General features: G+C 36.2%; 1 protein-coding gene across 1 annotated transcript in view; it reads left to right on the top strand.

Annotated features, from left to right (window-relative positions):
* LOC132092198 (cation-independent mannose-6-phosphate receptor-like) overlaps positions 1–19,096 on the top strand; it is a 32,072-nt gene that overhangs the window by 7,833 nt on the left and 5,143 nt on the right. Inside the window, exons 9-39 of the mRNA XM_059498330.1 lie at positions 9–195; positions 289–392; positions 595–750; positions 1,563–1,709; positions 1,805–2,092; positions 2,894–3,044; positions 3,240–3,417; positions 3,638–3,753; positions 4,368–4,518; positions 4,626–4,802; positions 4,917–5,018; positions 5,099–5,200; positions 5,767–5,941; positions 8,029–8,202; positions 8,312–8,449; positions 8,603–8,778; positions 9,457–9,544; positions 9,632–9,835; positions 10,725–10,855; positions 10,947–11,050; positions 11,139–11,272; positions 11,344–11,540; positions 12,221–12,347; positions 12,585–12,716; positions 13,142–13,404; positions 13,489–13,701; positions 16,106–16,255; positions 16,377–16,535; positions 17,254–17,452; positions 17,697–17,849; positions 18,390–18,627. Of these exons, the coding sequence (XP_059354313.1) occupies positions 9–195; positions 289–392; positions 595–750; positions 1,563–1,709; positions 1,805–2,092; positions 2,894–3,044; positions 3,240–3,417; positions 3,638–3,753; positions 4,368–4,518; positions 4,626–4,802; positions 4,917–5,018; positions 5,099–5,200; positions 5,767–5,941; positions 8,029–8,202; positions 8,312–8,449; positions 8,603–8,778; positions 9,457–9,544; positions 9,632–9,835; positions 10,725–10,855; positions 10,947–11,050; positions 11,139–11,272; positions 11,344–11,540; positions 12,221–12,347; positions 12,585–12,716; positions 13,142–13,404; positions 13,489–13,701; positions 16,106–16,255; positions 16,377–16,535; positions 17,254–17,452; positions 17,697–17,849; positions 18,390–18,627 (5,014 nt within the window). The remainder of the gene's footprint in view (positions 1–8; positions 196–288; positions 393–594; positions 751–1,562; positions 1,710–1,804; positions 2,093–2,893; positions 3,045–3,239; positions 3,418–3,637; positions 3,754–4,367; positions 4,519–4,625; positions 4,803–4,916; positions 5,019–5,098; positions 5,201–5,766; positions 5,942–8,028; positions 8,203–8,311; positions 8,450–8,602; positions 8,779–9,456; positions 9,545–9,631; positions 9,836–10,724; positions 10,856–10,946; positions 11,051–11,138; positions 11,273–11,343; positions 11,541–12,220; positions 12,348–12,584; positions 12,717–13,141; positions 13,405–13,488; positions 13,702–16,105; positions 16,256–16,376; positions 16,536–17,253; positions 17,453–17,696; positions 17,850–18,389; positions 18,628–19,096) is intronic.

Here is a 19,096-nt window from a genome sequence, read left to right as displayed (position 1 = left end):
ATCCTTAGCTTCAGACAAACCCTATATGGCTGAGGCCAAAAATGGCAAGGACACCTATATTTTCTATCTGAATGTGTGTGATGAGACCAATGCTGGACAGTGTGGTGATGACAAAGGTTATGTGTCTGCCTGCCAAGTCAAGGAGACAGGTGATGTGAGGAAGATTGCTGGGAGATTCCAGAACCAAACTTTGAGGTTCGCCTTAGCTTGTGTTACTGATCCACCCTTAAATGCAGTGAAAGTTTATGTTAAGGACCAGTTGTAATCCTTTTCTTTTTTTATCTTAAGATATTCAGATGGTGATCTCACGCTAATCTACCCAGACGGCATCAGTTGCAGCACTGGATTCCAGCGCATGACCATCATTAACTTTGAGTGCAATGCAACGGCTGGTGAGTGGCAAAATGACTCCTCTCATAGTAACTCGTGAAGTCACGAAGTCACACTACTGTTTTAACCCTGCCTGATTGTGAAAGTTTATTTGGATGAGAACCAGAAGGAAGGAAATGCAGCGATGTGACCTAGATCTTTCTGTTTCGTGTTGGAAATTTGGTTTTCAAAATGTTTCACTCACAGCTGACTTGTGGTTTGCAGAGTATGGCGAGCCAGTCTTTACAGGAGAGTCTGACTGCACGTATTACTTTGACTGGCAAACAGCGTACGCATGTGTGAAGGAGAAGGAAGATCTGCTGTGTCATGTCACAGACCACAAGAAGCGTTATGATCTGTCGCCTCTTACGCGCTACCCAGGTAGAGATGAGCAAAATGACTTTTGTGTTTTCTTTATGATTTATTTTAGTTATTTAATGACAAGTAAATTAATTTACTATAAAATTTAAGGTCGATATTTTAGTGTTTTTTAAAAGAAGTCTCATATCCTTGCCAAGGCTGCATCTATTTGATAAAAAAAACTGTAATATTGTGAAATTACAATTTAAAAAAATGTTATCATATTTTTAAATATTTTTTAAAATGTAATTTGAAAGCAGTTACTCAGTTACCCCCCCCCCCCCCCCGAATTCTTTGAAGAATAGAGAGATCAAAGAACAGTATATATAAATACTGTTTTTTTTTATCTCTCTATTCTTCAAAGAAGTCAACTTTGATCAATTTAAATCATCCTAGCTGAATAAATATGGTAATTTCATTAAAAAATTTCATTGCTGACTTATCAATTTATTTATTTATTTTTACTTCATCATGCCAAAACATTGTCTAATTTCTAAAAGAACAGTTCACCTAAAAAAAGAAAGACACTTTTTGTTGCACCCTCCAAAAATATTCATGCAGCTTATAGAAGAAATAAAACAATGCACGATAAAAACAACTTACCACTTTGTGTGAGGAACAGACTGAAATAAGTCAAATTAAAGGCCAAAAATCTTGTTTGAATATAAATTTAAAAAAAAATAGCTGGCTGGATTAAAGGATAAATCCTTAGCATTTGATGGGCCATAAAATATTATCTTTGAAACCTGTTTTCTAAAATATGAAAGTTTCTGTATACTTTTCAAAAAGTAATTGTACCAGCATGTTGCTTATTGTAAATGTTTTTCTCTCAGAATCAGAGGGATCTCAAAACTGGGAGGCTGTGAGCGCCAAGGCACCAGACTCTGATAAGAAACGTTTTTACATCAATGTTTGTCATAAAATCATCAAAGAGGGGGAGGCCAGATCTTGCCCCGAGGACGCAGCAATATGTGCAGTAGGTCAGTGCACCATTAGAGATTATTTCCTATATAACTTTTTTTCAGTTCTGTCTTACTCGGGACGTTTCATTCTCTCCCAAATCTTCTTCTCTAAGGAAATGGAAAAGCTGTGAACTTGGGCAAATTCCTGATTTCTCCACAAAAGGCGGCAGAGGGGGATGACATCAGACTCATTTACACTAATGGAGACAAATGCGGGGATAACATGAGAATAAAAACCATCATCACTCTGAAGTGTAAGCCTGGAGATGTTGAGAGCGCTCCGGTCCTGTGGAGTGTGTCCAGTGATGGCTGCATCTATGAGTTTGAGTGGTTCACCACTTCAGCCTGCGTCCTCTCGAAAACAGAAGGCGACAACTGCAAGGTGGAAAACCCACAAGCAGGTACAAGACAGTGGTATTTTAGTCTTGTTCATGTACTTTTATGTATTTGTAGATGGATTCAATTTGTATATTTTCCGTTTTCATGGTATGTTAATATATAGAATTTTGATATTTTCAGTTTTCATTATAATTTTACGTTTCATTTTTTTTGAATTTCTATATAAATGTAATTTATTATATTTCAGTTTTAGTAATTTAAGAACTTTGATGAACTAATTTAAGATATTTCTAATTTTCATTTTTGCAAGGTTTGTTTTAATATCTTTTAATTTCAGCTTTATTTCAGTTACTGAAAATGATTTTTCATACTTTTAATTTTAGTAAACTACACTTGTACAACAAAGTAACTGTATCTGTTATGTGTTGTAATTCTGTATAATCTGCATCTTCTCTCATACCAGATTATTCATCCATGCGAATATATTTAACATTTATATATATTGTGGCTGTTATGTTTCAGTTTTTAATTTAACTGAACTACACTAAATTGAAATTGAATTTTTATTTTATTTCATTTTATTTTACAAAAATGGTTTCTGATCTGTAGTTTCAGAAGTATATATATATATATATATATATATATATATATATACAAAAATGAAACAAAGTCAGTATATATATATATATATATATATATATATATATATTTATATATATATATATATATATATATAATTTTACTGTACAATATCTAATTATTTGTAAAACTTTGTTTCATTTTTGTGGGGATGTGTAGCCCAGTGGTTAAAGATTTAGCCTGGTAATTGTGTTACTTTTAATTGAGCATCTTTTTCTTTGCAGGAATTTCATTTGACTTGTCCCCGCTTCAGAAACCTAGTGGAGGTTATTATAACATGTCCATTGACAAGTATGACTACTTCATCAATGTGTGTGGCAATGTGAAGGCTGCACAGTGTCCAGAAACAGCAGGGGCCTGTCAAGTTGACCAGAGGTAATTTTGCTTTGGTCATTTTCATTTAACAAGGTGTGATGCGACAAGTTTTTGTCTTCTCTGTAAGTAAAGCAATGGAATCTCAGCCAACCTTGACATATTTGATGTTTAACATGCAGCTATGGCGTGCATGATTTTTGACACAATACGTTTTCACTGTGGGCGGAGCTAACCATTTTTGTTCCATCTCTGCAGTGGCACAACCTCTTGGAATCTCGGCGAGTTTAATTCAAGGCTTTCCTACTATGATGGCATGATCCAGTTGACCTACAGAAACGGCACTCAGTACAACAACAAGCAGCACACACTGCGTTCCACACACATCTCCTTCCTCTGTGACAGAGAGGCTGGTCCAGGAAAACCTGAGTTTCAGGTATCGCACCTGCTTCTTTGTTCTGATTGTGCTGTTAACACATAAAGATATTTTTAGCCTCTTTAGGTAAATATTTTTAGCCTGTACTCAAGTAATGCTACTCCAGCATAAAGGGCTTGTGTTTTAAGCTTTGCATTGGACACACCTTCTTATTTCTATAAGGCTTTTGTTTTGTCTGCAAGCCAAAAATGTCCTTCATTTATGATCTTTTTTTCTCCAGAAAGAAGATGAGTACACTTATGACTTCAAATGGTACACTTCCTATGCCTGTCCTGAGAGACCACATGAGTGTGTTGTAACAGACCCCAAAACTCTACATCAGTACGACCTGTCCAGGTTAGCTTGCCTTTCTCAAGACTCACGTGTCTTAGAAATATTTGTCCTGTTAAATATTTTAGTTTAATTTTTAAAGCAAGTTTGGTGCCACTATAGCTGCATAAATGACACACTTCAGTACACCTTCAGTTTACTAAACACTTCCTCTATCTGCCATTGATTGAACAAATAAGTCCCATCCCAAACTTATCATTAGGTTAGGTTAGCATGTGTTGACTTGATCATTCAGGGTGCTTTTTTAAAATTTGGTTTATTTTGTACTGTGGTTTTATTATTTTCAAATGTATTATAAAGTTTGTTACTTATTTTTTTTTTTAATTCTACATGGCTTACTTTTAAGCAATAGATTTTTAATTACATTTTGTTTTGTTTATTTATTTGTACCCAATCTCACTTTTTGGATGTAGCCTTCTGTCTGTCATAGTGGAGACATTTGATGCTAGATATGATTTATTAGATATAAATGCACTGTTAATCTTCATAATTTCTCAGGAAGTGTTATCACTCCATTATACGAGTCTTACAACATCCGGACAAGTGCTAGTTTCAAAAAGCTAGACAATGTTAACAGCAATGACTCTACAGTAGATCTCTTGTTTCCTTCCTCTCTGCAGTTTGGCAGTATCTAATGGCGGTAGGAACTGGCATGCCATGCAAGCCTCTGACCCGAGCAGCCCGAGGAAATACTACATCAATATATGCCAGCCACTTAAAGCCGTGCCTGGCTGTGACAGGAAAGCTTCTGTCTGTGAGGTGAAATTTGAGGCCGACAAGGTTAGTTTGCTGGCTGTAAACACTGGAATGACATGATAAAATAAAAAAAAAAACGGCACCACTGACAGCAAATGTATGTATACATGTTACTCGAGCAGGAAGGCCTGTCTGAGAAAGTAGAGATCAGCAACTTAGGCATTGCTAAGAAGGGGCCGGTGATCGAGGAGGAGGACCAGCTAATGTTGGTGTACACTGATGGCTCAGTGTGTGAAGCAGATGGAGTCAGGACCACTTACACAACTCGTATCCACTTCGTCTGCTCATCTGGGACAGCAGTGAGTCATTCTTGACCTTTCACTCTTATTTTAATTGTTGCAATAAGGTTTATTTATAAAACAATTTATAAAAAAAAAAAACAATATGAGAATAGTATTTTTTTTTTTCTTTAGCCATCTGGTCCTCGCTTTTTGATGAACCAGAACTGCACCGTTGACTTTGTTTGGGACACAGAAGCAGCCTGCGCCATCACATCCGTTGAGGACACCAGTCAGGTCAACCTTAATTTCTGCACAAAATCAATTACTTTGACAGAATCGAGGAGGTTTTCTTATTTCTCTTTATTTGTCAACAGAACTGCTCAGTGAAAGATCCCAACACTGGCTTTGAGTTCAACCTGAAACCATTGGCTACTGAAAACGGATACCACGTCAACGCTCATGGGAAAGACTTTGTCGTAAGAAGCACTTTAAAATCTTTCAAATGATCTTGAATAGGGGATGGATGGATTCAGAAGTGATTTCAGTATGATACCAGCTTGTGGTACATCAGTATCCATACTTTAATAGAGACCCAATAATAAATGGTGTTCAAGGTTGGGGGTTCGATTCCCTGGGAACACATAAGTAAAAATTGATAGCCTGAATGCACTGTAAGTCGCTTTGGATAAAAGCGTCTGCTAAATGCACAAATTAAATTAAATTTAATTTAATTTAAATGGGCTTGGATGACTGATAAAAGCAAACTGGGACTCTCAGTAGATTCAGTAACTCATTGTCAGTAATTATTTCCTTCCTTCTTTCTTTATTTATTCAATCACTGCTTTTGAAATATTTGGGGTCAGTACTTCTGAGATAAATTAATACTTTTTTATCCACCAAGGATTCATTCAATTGATGGATTACAATGAAAGTCAAAACAGTTTTAATGTTACTAAATATTTTTATTTCAAATAATCAATGTTATACCCTTAATAAACGAAATGCTAAACCAAATGTTACATGTCCCTCTCATCGAATGTAGGTGAATATTTGTGGTTCTGTGAAAGAGTGCGGGACTGTCAAAAATAAATCTGTATCTGGCTGTGAGCTGGAAGATAAGAAGCCTGTGAGTCAAGTTGGTGTGGAACAGATTCTCCAGTTCTCCACTGACGGCGCTCTCACGCTCACATACAAAGGGGCCCTGGACAAACAGACAGGTGCGTAACCGACTGTGCAAAAATCACCTGATGAGCTACCCTTTTATTGAATCCATGTCTGCTTTAGTTAGAGATATTATGCTTCCTGCTAAAACCTACCAGATTAAATAACTCATAGGTGAGAGGTTTTCTTTTAATTCCTTTTTAATATATTGGTTCTCTGTTGTGTAGACCACTGTTCAAATGTTTGGGGTCTGTAAGATTTCATGTTTTTGAAAGAAATTTATGTTTACCGAGGCTGCATTAACTGGATTAAAAACACAGTAAATAGAATAATATTGTGAAATGTTATTACAATTTTAAAATGCCTCTTTTCTAATTTTAAAATGTGATTTATCTGTGATTTTCAGCATCATTACTCCAGTCTTCAGTGTCACCTGATCCTTCAGAAATCATTTTAATATGCTGATTTGCTGCTCAATAAACATTTCTTACTGCTCTTTTATATATATATATATATATATATATATATATATATATATATATATATATGTATATATATTAGTGGTGGGCCGTTATCGGCGTTAACGTGCTGTGTTAACGTGAGACTCTTATCGGGCGATTAAAAAAAGGTTGGGAGCTGGGTCTATACTAAGCAAGCTATGATGACTTTCACCTTGATATTTTATATAACCGACTGGCTGAGGCCAGCCTAAAAAGATGCTCAGGACAGTTGACGGGCCACTGCTGCGCAATGACAAATACATACAAAATATGTCAAAATATCCACCTTGGAAATTATGCTCGAAAAAACTGTCAGTTATTTTTTAAGTGAAAGTAAACAGTTGAGGAAAAAAATGGGATGCGTTCATTGTCTCTTAAAGTGACCGCGCCTAATTTAATTGATGTTAATCCAAGAAAATGAAAATGAAAATCACTCACTGCTCTTGACTGAATTACTTTGTAGTTTTAACAGTCAAACCAAAAATTATTCAGACACCGGATATAATTTTTTATATATATAGCAAAACTGTAATAATGTGAGAATTTTTGAAAGTGTCTGAATAAATGTAGGTTTGATTGTATATTTAATTTTTACATTGAAGACCTTGTACCTTGACACCTACAAACTTGATAAAAACTTAAACATTGTGTAAATAGCACAAATAAATAAAAATAAACCAAGAGTTTTCTTTATTTTCATGACTATGAAAATTGTAGATTCACACTGAAGGCATCAAAACTATGAATTAACACATGTGGAATTATATATGGAATTATATACATAACAAAAAAGTGTGAAACAACTGAAAATATGTCATATTCTAGGTTCTTCAAAGTAGCCACCTTTTGCTTTGATTACTGCTTTGCACACTCTTGGCATTCTCTTGATGAGCTTCAAGAGGTAGTCACCTGAAATGGTCTTCCAACAGTCTTGAAGGAGTTCCCCGAGAGATGCTTAGCACTTGTTGGCCCTTTTGCCTTCTGTCTGCGGTCCAGCTCACCCCTAAACCATCTCGATTGGGTTCAGGTCCGGTGACTGTGGAGGCCAGGTCATCTGGCGCAGCACCCCATCACTCTCCTTCTTGGTCAAATAGCCCTTGATGCCTTCAGTGTGACTCTACAATTTTCATAGACATGAAAATAAAGAAAACTCTTTGAATGAGAAGGTGTGTCCAAACTTTTGGTCTGTACTGTGTGTGTATGTGTGTGTGTATATATATATATATATATATATATATATATATATATATATATATATATATATATATATATAAATATAAATATATATATATATATAAATTTCTTTAAAAAGAGTAATACTTCTTACTGACTCCAAATTTTTTAATAGTAGTGTATGCATTATTGTATTTCATTGTACCTTATGTGATCATGTTCGGGTGATAGCAAGGTAACAAAACTAGCATAGCTTTGTGGGAAATGTCACGTCAAGTCATGTCACGACGTCACATCATAAAATCAGTTGCCAGGGACAGCAGTCCAACATACGGTTTAGGATCATAATGCATCAAGACTGACCAATTGGAATCAAGCTTTTCTAGAGAGACTTGCATAAAGCTTAAAATTAATAATTGTTCTGCCCTGGACTGAATCCATTTTTACCCTGTTTCCCATCTGTACTATAGGTACCGAAGACACCTTCATCATAAAATTTGTGTGTGACCAGAAGGCCAACCCACCCTCTTTAAAACTCAAACAGGAAGAGCTGGGCACAACTACATATGTAACCCACAATGTGTTCTTCGAGCTTTCCACTGCGCTAGCCTGTGAACCTGCTCCTGTGGATTGCCAAGTCACTGGTAAGCTTTCCCGTACACAAAAAACATGCTGTTAATGCTGAAGGGTGTCATTTCAGCATCATTACTATGTTCCCAAACTTAAGCTGATCCATCTGTCTTGCATTTCCAGATTTACAAGGTAGAGAGTATGACTTGAGTGACCTGGATGACAAATACTACGTTCCTCTGGACACCTCAGATCAGGCCCGCTTTCAAAAGTTTTACATCAGTGTGTGTAAACCGCTGCCTCGTGTCCAGGGCTGCCCTGGTGAGTGTCTCTGGACAGATATTGACAGACTCTTTTAAAATATCTTCCTGTTTTAGCCCAATACTGTGAAATTAAGTTTCTGTTTGTAACACTAACCAAGAGCAGTAGTTCTGGTCTGAATGGCCGTGCAGTAAACTAAAGTGTTGTTGGCAGCTGGAGCGATTGGAGCATGTGGCCAGCTGAAAGGCAGAGGTGTAAATCTGGGATACGTGCAGTCCAGTCTGCAGTCAGCAGCAGATGGCTCCATCAGTATTGTTTATCTGAATGGGGACAAGTGCGGTTCAGGAAGTTACTCCACAAGAATCATCTTCCAGTGTGATGACAGTCCTGTAAGCAAGTGCATGGTTTCTCTCTTAAGTGCAAATAGTTTTTTATCTATGGCACTTTCTACAAATATGGAACAAATTGGTGTTATTACTGGATATGTACATATAAACTCTAATCTAACTTGAGATTCACAGTGCGATAGTATGTAACACATGCAATGTCTATATAGTTAAATTATTTAGGAAAAGCCCAAATGAATCATAATTCATCTGCTACATTTATGTAACCCTGTTGCTGCACATAAAAAAGTAATCTTTTTCTAGTATCTTGAAACCAATATTTGGAGAGAAAAAAATATTAAGCACCACAACTCTTTACAACATTTATATTAAGAAGAAATAAGTTTATTGAGCTGCAAATCAGCATATTAGAATGAGACTGAAGACTGGAGTAATGATGCTGAAAATTCAGCTTTGCATCACAGGAATGAATTACATTTTTAAATATATTTAAATGGCAAATTAAATGGAAAAATATAGTAAGAAAATAAAAAATAAAATAGGACATAGATTTGATATTGTAATTTCACAATATTACTGTTTTTACTGTATTTTTGATCAAATAAATACAGCCATGGTGAGGAGAAGAGACTTCTATAAAAATTCCCAAGCCCTATTTTGTACTCTACTTTTTTTTATGTTGAAGCTGTTGTAACTTATTTTTCTTTCCTCTATCTAAAGGGTGCACCCATGTTTGATCGCAAAGATGGCTGTGAATATGTCTTCATATGGAGAACCTCAGAAGCTTGCCCAATAAAGAGAGTGCATGGTACGATCAACTGCCAATTTGTTCACAGGAATGTGAAGAAATGCTCTTACTTTGGCTTTGATTCAATTTAGTTCCTGTCACTTACAGGTGAAAACTGTAAAGTCAAGGACCCCAAGAGCGGCTACGAGTACAATCTTACACCACTGGCCGGAAAGGACTATGAAGTGAAGAAATTGAGTTATGAGTATCACTTTGCAGTGTGTGGCCCAATTACATCCTCGGTCTGCCCTCATGGTCCCAGCAATTCAGTGTCCTCCTGTCAGGTCGAGGGCAGTACACACAGAATATCAGGTGAGTTTATTGGGTTTGTTCAGTATCAAAGCCGAGCTAGTAGGGCATTATTTTCATTTTTGAAGGATTCGTTCACTCAAAAATGAACATTTGCTAAAAGTTTACTCACTCTCAGATGAGTTTGTTTCTTCATCAGAACAGATTTTGAGAAATGTAGCATTCCATCACTTGCTCACCAATGGATCCTCTGCAGTGAATGGGTGCCGTCAGAATGAGCATTTTAAAATGCTGATAAAAACATCACAATAATCCACAAGTAATCACACGACTCCAGTCTATCAACTAACATCTTGTGAAGTGAAAAGCTGCATGTTTGGTATAAACAAATCCATTATAATTATTTTTCATACCATTTCTTATGGCTGAAATATAAATCCTCTATCAATAATATTGCTTTTTCCAGTGACAAAGTCATCATCTCTGAATCAGGGGAGAAATATGCACAGATCAAGCACCATTTATAAGTTAAAACAGTCCAAAACCATTCTGAACAAAAGTATATTGTTAGATTCCTCACTGGAGGATGCTTTATTATGGATTTATATTTTGGCCAATAGCCACATTTTAAATCGAAACACCTTGATGGGTTTATTACTAATGCAGCTTTCCGTTTCACAAGACGTTAATTAATGGACTGGATTGGTGTGGTTTACATGAGGATTATTGTGATATTTTCAGTCAGCAGTTTGGACTCTGTCTCATTCTGACGGCACCCATTCACTGCAAAGGACTCATAGGAGAGCAAGTGATGGAATGCTTAATTTTTTCAAATATGTTCTGATGAAGAAACAAACTCATCTACATCTTGGATGGCCTGAGGGTGAGTCGGTGTTCAGAAGATTTTCATTTTTGGGTGATCGTTCCTAACAGTTTTCATGCTCCTTTTCAGGGTTATCCAATCAAAACCTCACATTTGATGATGGGATAATAATGATCAACTACACGAATGGGGAAAAGTGCCACAAGATTTACGAGCGATCCACTGCTATTCTCTTCTCCTGCGACCACAGCAAGAATCCTGTGAGTTCCTTTCAGCCAATGACTGAGTTAAGGAGTTAAAATAATTTCTTGAATGGTTTTTTTTTTTTAATCTAATTCCTTTGTTCATCAGGGTAAGCCGGAGTTCATAAAGGAGACTGCGGACTGCACATATCTGTTTGAATGGCAAACAGCTTTGGCCTGTCCTTCCTTCAAAACCACAACCTGCTCTTACAAGTAAAGAGGAACTGTTTTGCTTATGCATTTCCTCCCAACACATGATAGAACTGTTTAAATGCCCTATAACCTCCTCTTTGTCTGGCAGTGATGGCAGTGGCCACTCCTACGATCTATCCTCGCTGGCATTGCACAAATTCAATTGGATTGTTGTGCCAGATGCGAAAAATCAGAAGCAGCGTTACTATATCAACGTGTGCAAGTCTTTGGTGCCTCAGACCGGTGAGTTGTAACCGCACAACTAGAGCGAATTGACCAGTCAGCATTGGATCTATAACTGCTGATTGTTTTAGGTTTGTGGAGCTGCCCATCTAGCGCTGCGGCCTGTCTGAAGGATGGAGATGATTATGTGAATCTAGGGGAGGCAGAGGCGGGTCCACAGTGGGATAAAAACATCCTGATTCTGAACTACACCAATGGACAAGCCTGTCCTAATGTCAATAGAAAACGGAGCACCATTATTCGTTTCAGATGCGACCCAGACAAAGTGGTCTGTTTATTTATCCTTTTTTCTGTACACTCAGGCATGCATGTTCTGAAGTTAACATACAGTAATTACTATAGATGAACTACTGTTTATTTTTTCATTTCTAACTAATACTGTATTTGTATTGATAGTTTAACAAACGCACACTAATGTAGGGTTAGTTAGAATTTATTTTTTCAGCAAGAATGCATTAAATTGATCAAAAGTGACAGTGAAGACATTTGTAGTGCTATAAAAGATTTCTATTTCAAATAAATGCTGTACTTTTGAACTTGCTATTCATCAAAAGATCCTGAAAAAATGTATTAGTTACCGCAAAATATATTAAGCAGCACAACTATTTTAAACATTGATAATAATAAGAAATGTTTCTTAAGCTGCAAATCAGCAGGATCATGTGACACTGAAAACTGGAGTAATGATGCTCAAAATTCGGCTTTTTTTAACACCGAAATAAATTTAAATACATTTTAAATTATATTCAAATAAAATCAGTTATATCAAATTTTAGTGTTTCACAATATTACTTTTTTTATCAAATAAATGCAGCCTTGGTGAGCATAAAAAACTTAAAAAAAAAAAATAGATCAACCTAAAGTTATAGTAAATATGCAAATATTATTATTTTATAATTATTATACAGTGAGCATAATGCCTTCCTCTCCTTGTCTGTCTCTCTGCAGGAATCTGAACCTACTCTGATCACGGCTCTGGAGGATTGCTTCTATAGCTTTGTGTGGTTCACTGCTGCAGCCTGTCCTCTCAACAGCACACAGCACGGGGACTGTAAAGTCTCAAATCCAGCCACAGGTGAGTCACCCACATGAGCCTCACTCACACTGAATACACAATTATTCCGAACCAGAACGACTGAATCATCTTACCCAGACACTTCCTGTCTGCTCATAACAGTGTCATGTAATTGCATACAAATAGCCTGAATGACAGCAAGGGTGTTTTCACACACTAATCAGCTGAAAGTTGTAGTATTTATGTTTGTGCCTAAATCAGTCTGAGATGTACTGTGCTTGTCCTTGTTCTCCCCAGGTCATCTCTTTGACCTTAATGCCCTCAGTCGTACAGGTGGCTATACCATCTACCATACCTCAGCCCATAGTAAGATGTTCAGACTGAACATTTGTGGAGATGTAGACAATGTTGGTTGTGCCCCTGGAACAGGTATATTTCCATTTTGTACTATTATTTAAATAACAGGGTTATCTATGTTTCTGAAACTCACACATACACACACACACACACACACACACACACACACACACATATATATATATATATATGCTTTTAGTAATAAACTTAATTGAACTTGAAAAATGAACTTGATGTAACTTGAAAAATTTATATATGAATGTATGTATATATTATGTAATTGTATTTAATTTTATATACAATATACAAGCTATATATTTTTCAAAATAATTTTTTTCAATACATTTTGTCACTTTAGACAATTTTTTGTGTATGCACAATAGTTTTGTTTGTGATTTTGTTTTGAATTATTCGTCATGTTTTAAGACTTTTAGGCCCTAAGCAACAACAAACAAAAAAAAGACTGTACGTTAATGTTGAGATGTTTTTTGCTGCAGCTGTGTGCATCAGAGACACTCCGAAGGCCATAAGTGCTGGGAAAACCACAAGGAAGCTGGTGTATACGAATCAGGTGGTGGAGCTCACCTATGAGGATGGAGACGCTTGTGCCACCAACCCTTCCCTCAAACACAAGAGCATCTTCAGCTTCGTCTGCAAGTCTGAGGGAGAAGGTACAGATCTACCCGTGCTGGTGTACTCAGATGACCTCACTTGTACTCACTCTTTCTCCTGGCACACTCCTCTGGTTTGCGAACAACAGGTAACAGGAAGCCTTTAAAGTTTTTGATTCCCTAAACCTCGCTTCAGTTGAACCTGCAACAAATTCAGAGTCTCTTCTCTGCAGGTGAAGTGCTCCGTTTGGAACGGTACCAACCAGATTGACCTCAGTCCTCTGATCCATCTCACTGGTTACTACACAGCTATCAACGAGGATTTAGGCAAGGACAAGTCTCCTGATTTCTACATCAACATCTGCCAGCCCCTCAACCCCATCCCAGGGGTCAACTGTCCTCCAGGGGCCGCTGTGTGCATGGATCCTGTTGATGGAGATCCAGTTGTGAGTAAATGCATCAGTACAACAGTGAACTCCACTTGCCTTGATCTACAGACCTAAAAAGTAAATGAAGAAATTAAAAAAGCTATTAAATTGTATTGTAACTTTACTGTATTGTACTGTAAAATACTATTATTATTATTATTTTCTTAAGTACTTAAAGTAAATTATATATTTTTTTAATTATTTTATATTTATTTAGTACTATATGTAATATTCTGTTTAGTAGTTGCAGTAATAATAATAATTATTGCTTTTACAGTGAAGTATTATACAACCCGAATTCCGGAAAAGTTGGGACGTTTTTTAAATTTTAATAAAATGAAAACTAAAAGACTTTCAAATCACATGAGCCAATATTTTATTCACAATAGAACATAAATAACGTAGCAAATGTTTAAACTGAGAAAGTTTACAATTTTATGCACAAAATGAGCTCATTTCAATTTTGATTTCTGCTACAGGTCTCAAAATAGTTGGGACGGGGCATGTTTACCATGGTGTAGCATCTCCTTTTCTTTTCAAAACAGTTTGAAGACGTCTGGGCATTGAGGCTATGAGTTGCTGGAGTTTTGCTGTTGGAATTTGGTCCCATTCTTGCCTTATATAGATTTCCAGCTGCTGAAGAGTTCGTGGTCGTCTTTGACGTATTTTTCGTTTAATGATGCGCCAAATGTTCTCTATAGGTGAAAGATCTGGACTGCAGGCAGGCCAGGTTAGCACCCGGACTCTTCTACGACGAAGCCATGCTGTTGTTATAGCTGCAGTATGTGGTTTTGCATTGTCCTGCTGAAATAAACAAGGCCTTCCCTGAAATAGACGCTGTTTGGAGGGAAGCATATGTTGCTCTAAAACCTTTATATACCTTTCAGCATTCACAGAGCCTTCCAAAACATGCAAGCTGCCCATACCGTATGCACTTATGCACCCCCATACCATCAGAGATGCTGGCTTTTGAACTGAACGCTGATAACATGCTGGAAGGTCTCCCTCCTCTTTAGCCCGGAGGACACGGCGTCCGTGATTTCCAACAAGAATGTCAAATTTGGACTCGTCTGACCATAAAACACTATTCCACTTTGAAATAGTCCATTTTAAATGAGCCTTGGCCCACAGGACACGACGGCGCTTCTGGACCATGTTCACATATGGCTTCCTTTTTGCATGATAGAGCTTTAGTTGGCATCTGCTGATGGCACGGCAGATTGTGTTTACCGACAGTGGTTTCTGAAAGTATTCCTGGGCCCATTTAGTAATGTCATTGACACAATCATGCCGATGAGTGATGCAGTGTCGTCTGAGAGCCCGAAGACCAGGGGCATCCAATAAAGGTCTCCGGCCTTGTCCCTTACGCACAGAGATTTCTCCAGTTTCTCTGAATCTTTTGATGATGTTATGCACTGTAGATGATGAGATTTGCAAAGCCTTTGCAATTTGACGTTGAGGAACATTGTTTTTAAAGTTTTCCACAATTTTTTTACGCAGTCTTTCACAGATTGGAGAGCCTCTGCCCATCTTTACTTCTGAGAGACTCTGCTTCTCTAAGACAAAGCTTTTATAGCTAATCATGTTACAGACCTGATATCAATTAACTTAATTAATCACTAGATGTTCTCCCAGCTGAATCTTTTCAAAACTGCTTGCTCTTTTAGCCATTTGTTGCCCCCGTGCCAACTTTTTTGAGACCTGTAGCAGGCATTAAATTTTAAATGAGCTAATTAAGTGGATAAAAGTGTAAAATTTCTCAGTTTAAACATTTGCTACGTTATCTATGTTCTATTGTGAATAAAATATTGGCTCAATTGTTTTGAAATTCCTTTAGTTTTCATTTTATTAAAATTTAAAAAACGTCCCAACTTTTCCGGAATTCGGGTTGTAGTATAATATTATAGTTTTAGTAGTATTAATAAAAATAATAATATTTATAATCATAATTTTTATTGTTTTGTTGTTACTGTATAGTCACATTGATATATAATCACATTTATTTTATTTTTATTTCTTTGCCCAAATTGAGCAATTGTGTAAATTTTTTAAAATCACATTTTAAATAATAATTTTTATCAGAAAAATCACCATTAGAATTTTCCCCAATGTAAAGCCCAAGCATTAATTATGGAATTTCGTATGTTATCGCTATTATAATAATAATAATAAATAAAAAAAATTCTAAAAAAATGATTATATTGGAGGCTGTCTTAGATTACATGCACACCTGTTCACACTTCAAATGAAGAAATAACATACTGTCGTTTTTGCATTTGTGACATTATTCATATTACTGTGAGTCTGTTTGAGCAAAATATTTTTACTAATCACACCATTGCACTGGGAGTTGATATTAAATGACGTTTGAATGAGATTTTCTGGTTTTAAATTCAGTATGGGCTTGTTTTTTTCTGCGCAGGACATCGGACGAATCACCTCCACTCCTCGCTTTAATATCAACACCAATGAGGTGGAGATCACCTTCAGCAGCACAACCGTCTGCGCTTCTGACCCCACCTCCAACTACTCCTCCAAGATCGTTTTCACCTGCCAGAAAGGGGCAGAGCTGGTAAGAGAGGAACCAAAACCATCATAAATGGTGTCGAGTGTATCCGAGTGATTGTTGGTTCAAGAATTTCATCCGCCATTTCTGTTGTACCTGAATGTAAGTGTTGGTTTTGCACAAACAGGGTTCTCCCCAGATGATCCGGGCTCAGGACTGTATGTATGTGTTTGAGTGGGCCACTCCTGTGGTCTGCCCGGAGACCATCACACCAAATGCCTGCAGTCTGACTGTCTCCCAGCTGCGCTATACATTTGACCTCTCGGCTCTATCAGGGATTGTTCAGGTAATGAAGAGAGAAAGACTTTTCCAAGACTGAACATTCATGCCATCAAAAGTTTGGGGTCAGTTATATTGTTTAATGTTTCTGAAAGAAGTCTCTTATACCAAGGCTGCATTTCAGAGAAGTCACCAAGGCTGCATTCATTTGATCAAGCAAGAGTGTAGTAATATTGTGAAATATTGTTGCAATTTAAAATGTCCGTTTTGTTATTCAAATTTATTTTGAAATGTAATTTATTCCCAGTGAGTGAAAGCTGAATTTTCAGCATCATTCCTCTCTATAGTGTCACATGATCCTTCAGAAATCATTCTAATATGCTGATGTGCTCATGAGATGTTTCCTGTTAGCAGTGTTGAGACCAGTTGTACTGCTTAATATTTTTATGGAAATCTTGATATGTTTTATTTCAGAATTCTTTGACTAGTTCAAAAGAACAGCATTTATTTCATATAAAAGTATTTTGTAACATTATAAATGTCTTAACTGTTGCTTCATGATTTTAATGCATCCTTCCTGAATAAAAGTAGTCATTTTAAAATAATTAATTAATAATTATTTAATTAATAATAAAACAAATCCAGACTTCCAAACCTTTGAACGGTAGTGTGTGTGTATACAGTATGTGCCAAAAATCTACTAAAACATAGTAGCAAAGAGATGATTCTGAAGCTTAGTTTATTGTGTGTGTGTGTGTGTGTGTGTGTGTGTGTGTGTGTTTTAGGTTCCTGGAAGCTCTGGCTCCTTTAATATCAATGTGTGTGGGACTGTGGTGGGCTCAGCATGTAAAGACAGCGCGGTATGTCTGATCTCAAAGACTTCTGCGTCTTCATACGGAAACACCAAAATCATGAACCTAGACTACAAGAGAGAAGAGCAGGCTGTGATCATGCAGTACAGTGGAGGAGACACCTGTCCTCAAGGTCAGACAAACACTCTAGTCACTCTATAAACCTACTGAGCTGCCTACCTAGACAATATTTGAAATGCTTGTTCTAGGAGGTAATAATTGTAAGATCTGGCAACATTGCATGCATGTGTTATAGGAAATGCAGCACTACCATGCATTGCAGTCAACCAAAGTCAAGATTTAAGATTGAATCTGTAGATAGACTCCAGTTAAACTTTTCCCCTAAATGATTAAAATGTGTGTTTATTGTCTTTCAGTTACAGACCAAGATGAGGTGTGCACTTTCCCCTATAAATTCCGGAACAAATCTTATACTGAGTGCACAACTGATGGCAAGTTTAATGGCAGGAAGTGGTGTGCCACTACAAGCGACTATGACAAAGATCAGAAATGGGGCTTTTGCTCTGCCGGTATGAATCATTTACCATGTACTATTGCATGTATGAAATACCTGTACTATTTTGGGATAGTGCTATTGGACAAGCTGTATTTATTTCATTTAATTTTTATTTTATTATTAATCTGTTTTTTAATTGTTTTTTGTTCATTGTTAAGTAAAGAAAACTACAGATGTGTTAATTAGTGAATCAAATATTTATATATTTAAATAAAAAATAATTTAATCATTTAAGTAAAATGTAAATAACTATATTTAAAAAATGTAAGATCATTTAAATAATAAAAAAATAATGCCATTAATGTAATGTAATTAAGTAAATACTAGTAATAACCTATTGAAATAATTACGTAATGTTTGAATAAACCTAATGTAATAATTTCAGAAGGTTCATCAATTTGGCAGCACATAACGTGAACATTACTTAAATTGTCTGTGGTTTTTAAGATTTAAATAACAAATGTGTTTCTGTCTAATTGAATGTTGATTTTAATTATTAGAAACTTGATTTTTAAGCTGTGTATTTACACATTATTTCTTGTTTAATTCACAGCAGTAAGAGAGAAACGGCAGTCGTCCATTTTGTTCTTGTGTGACAGAGCGGCAGGTCGTGGAAGTCCACAGCTGATGAGTGAAATCCTAGGATGTTCTGCTAGCTTCCAGTGGAGAACGGATGTGGTGTGCCCGCCCAAAAAGATGGAGTGCAAGTTTACAGGACAACACCAGACCTACGACCTGCGCACGCTCTCATCTCTAACAGAACCATGGAAATTTGAAAACGGAGATGATTCGTGAGTTTCACACCTGTTGTTCTGTTCAGTTTCATTTGCCCCTGTCACGGGATGGAAATTAGTATCATTTTTTTTAGGCTGATATTAGAAAAACATAATATCATGGCTTCTTTTTATTTTATTTTCATCTTTTCAAAGCAATAACAAAAAAATGTACGTTTTGCATAATGCATTTTTGCACCTAACATTAACACTTTCCGCCAAAATAAATAATCTATGATCTAATAAAATAATAATAATAATAAAAATAATCCAATAAAATTAATTAAGAGTAAATAAATAAAAAACAATTTATGTATTTATCTTCTATGTCGATTCTGATACAGTATCTAGAGTTGTAATGATGTGTAAAAAAAATATATATATATTATAACATCTAATTTCATGACAGAGCAATAATTATCCACTATTCGTATCAGCATTAATTTCTGTATCTATATATTATTATTTTTTTTAGACATCCATTTTT

The sequence above is a fragment of the Carassius carassius genome, chromosome 18 (genome assembly GCF_963082965.1).
Source record: "Carassius carassius chromosome 18, fCarCar2.1, whole genome shotgun sequence".
NCBI lineage: Eukaryota > Metazoa > Chordata > Actinopteri > Cypriniformes > Cyprinidae > Carassius > Carassius carassius.
This window is presented reverse-complemented; position numbering and strand designations above follow the sequence as displayed.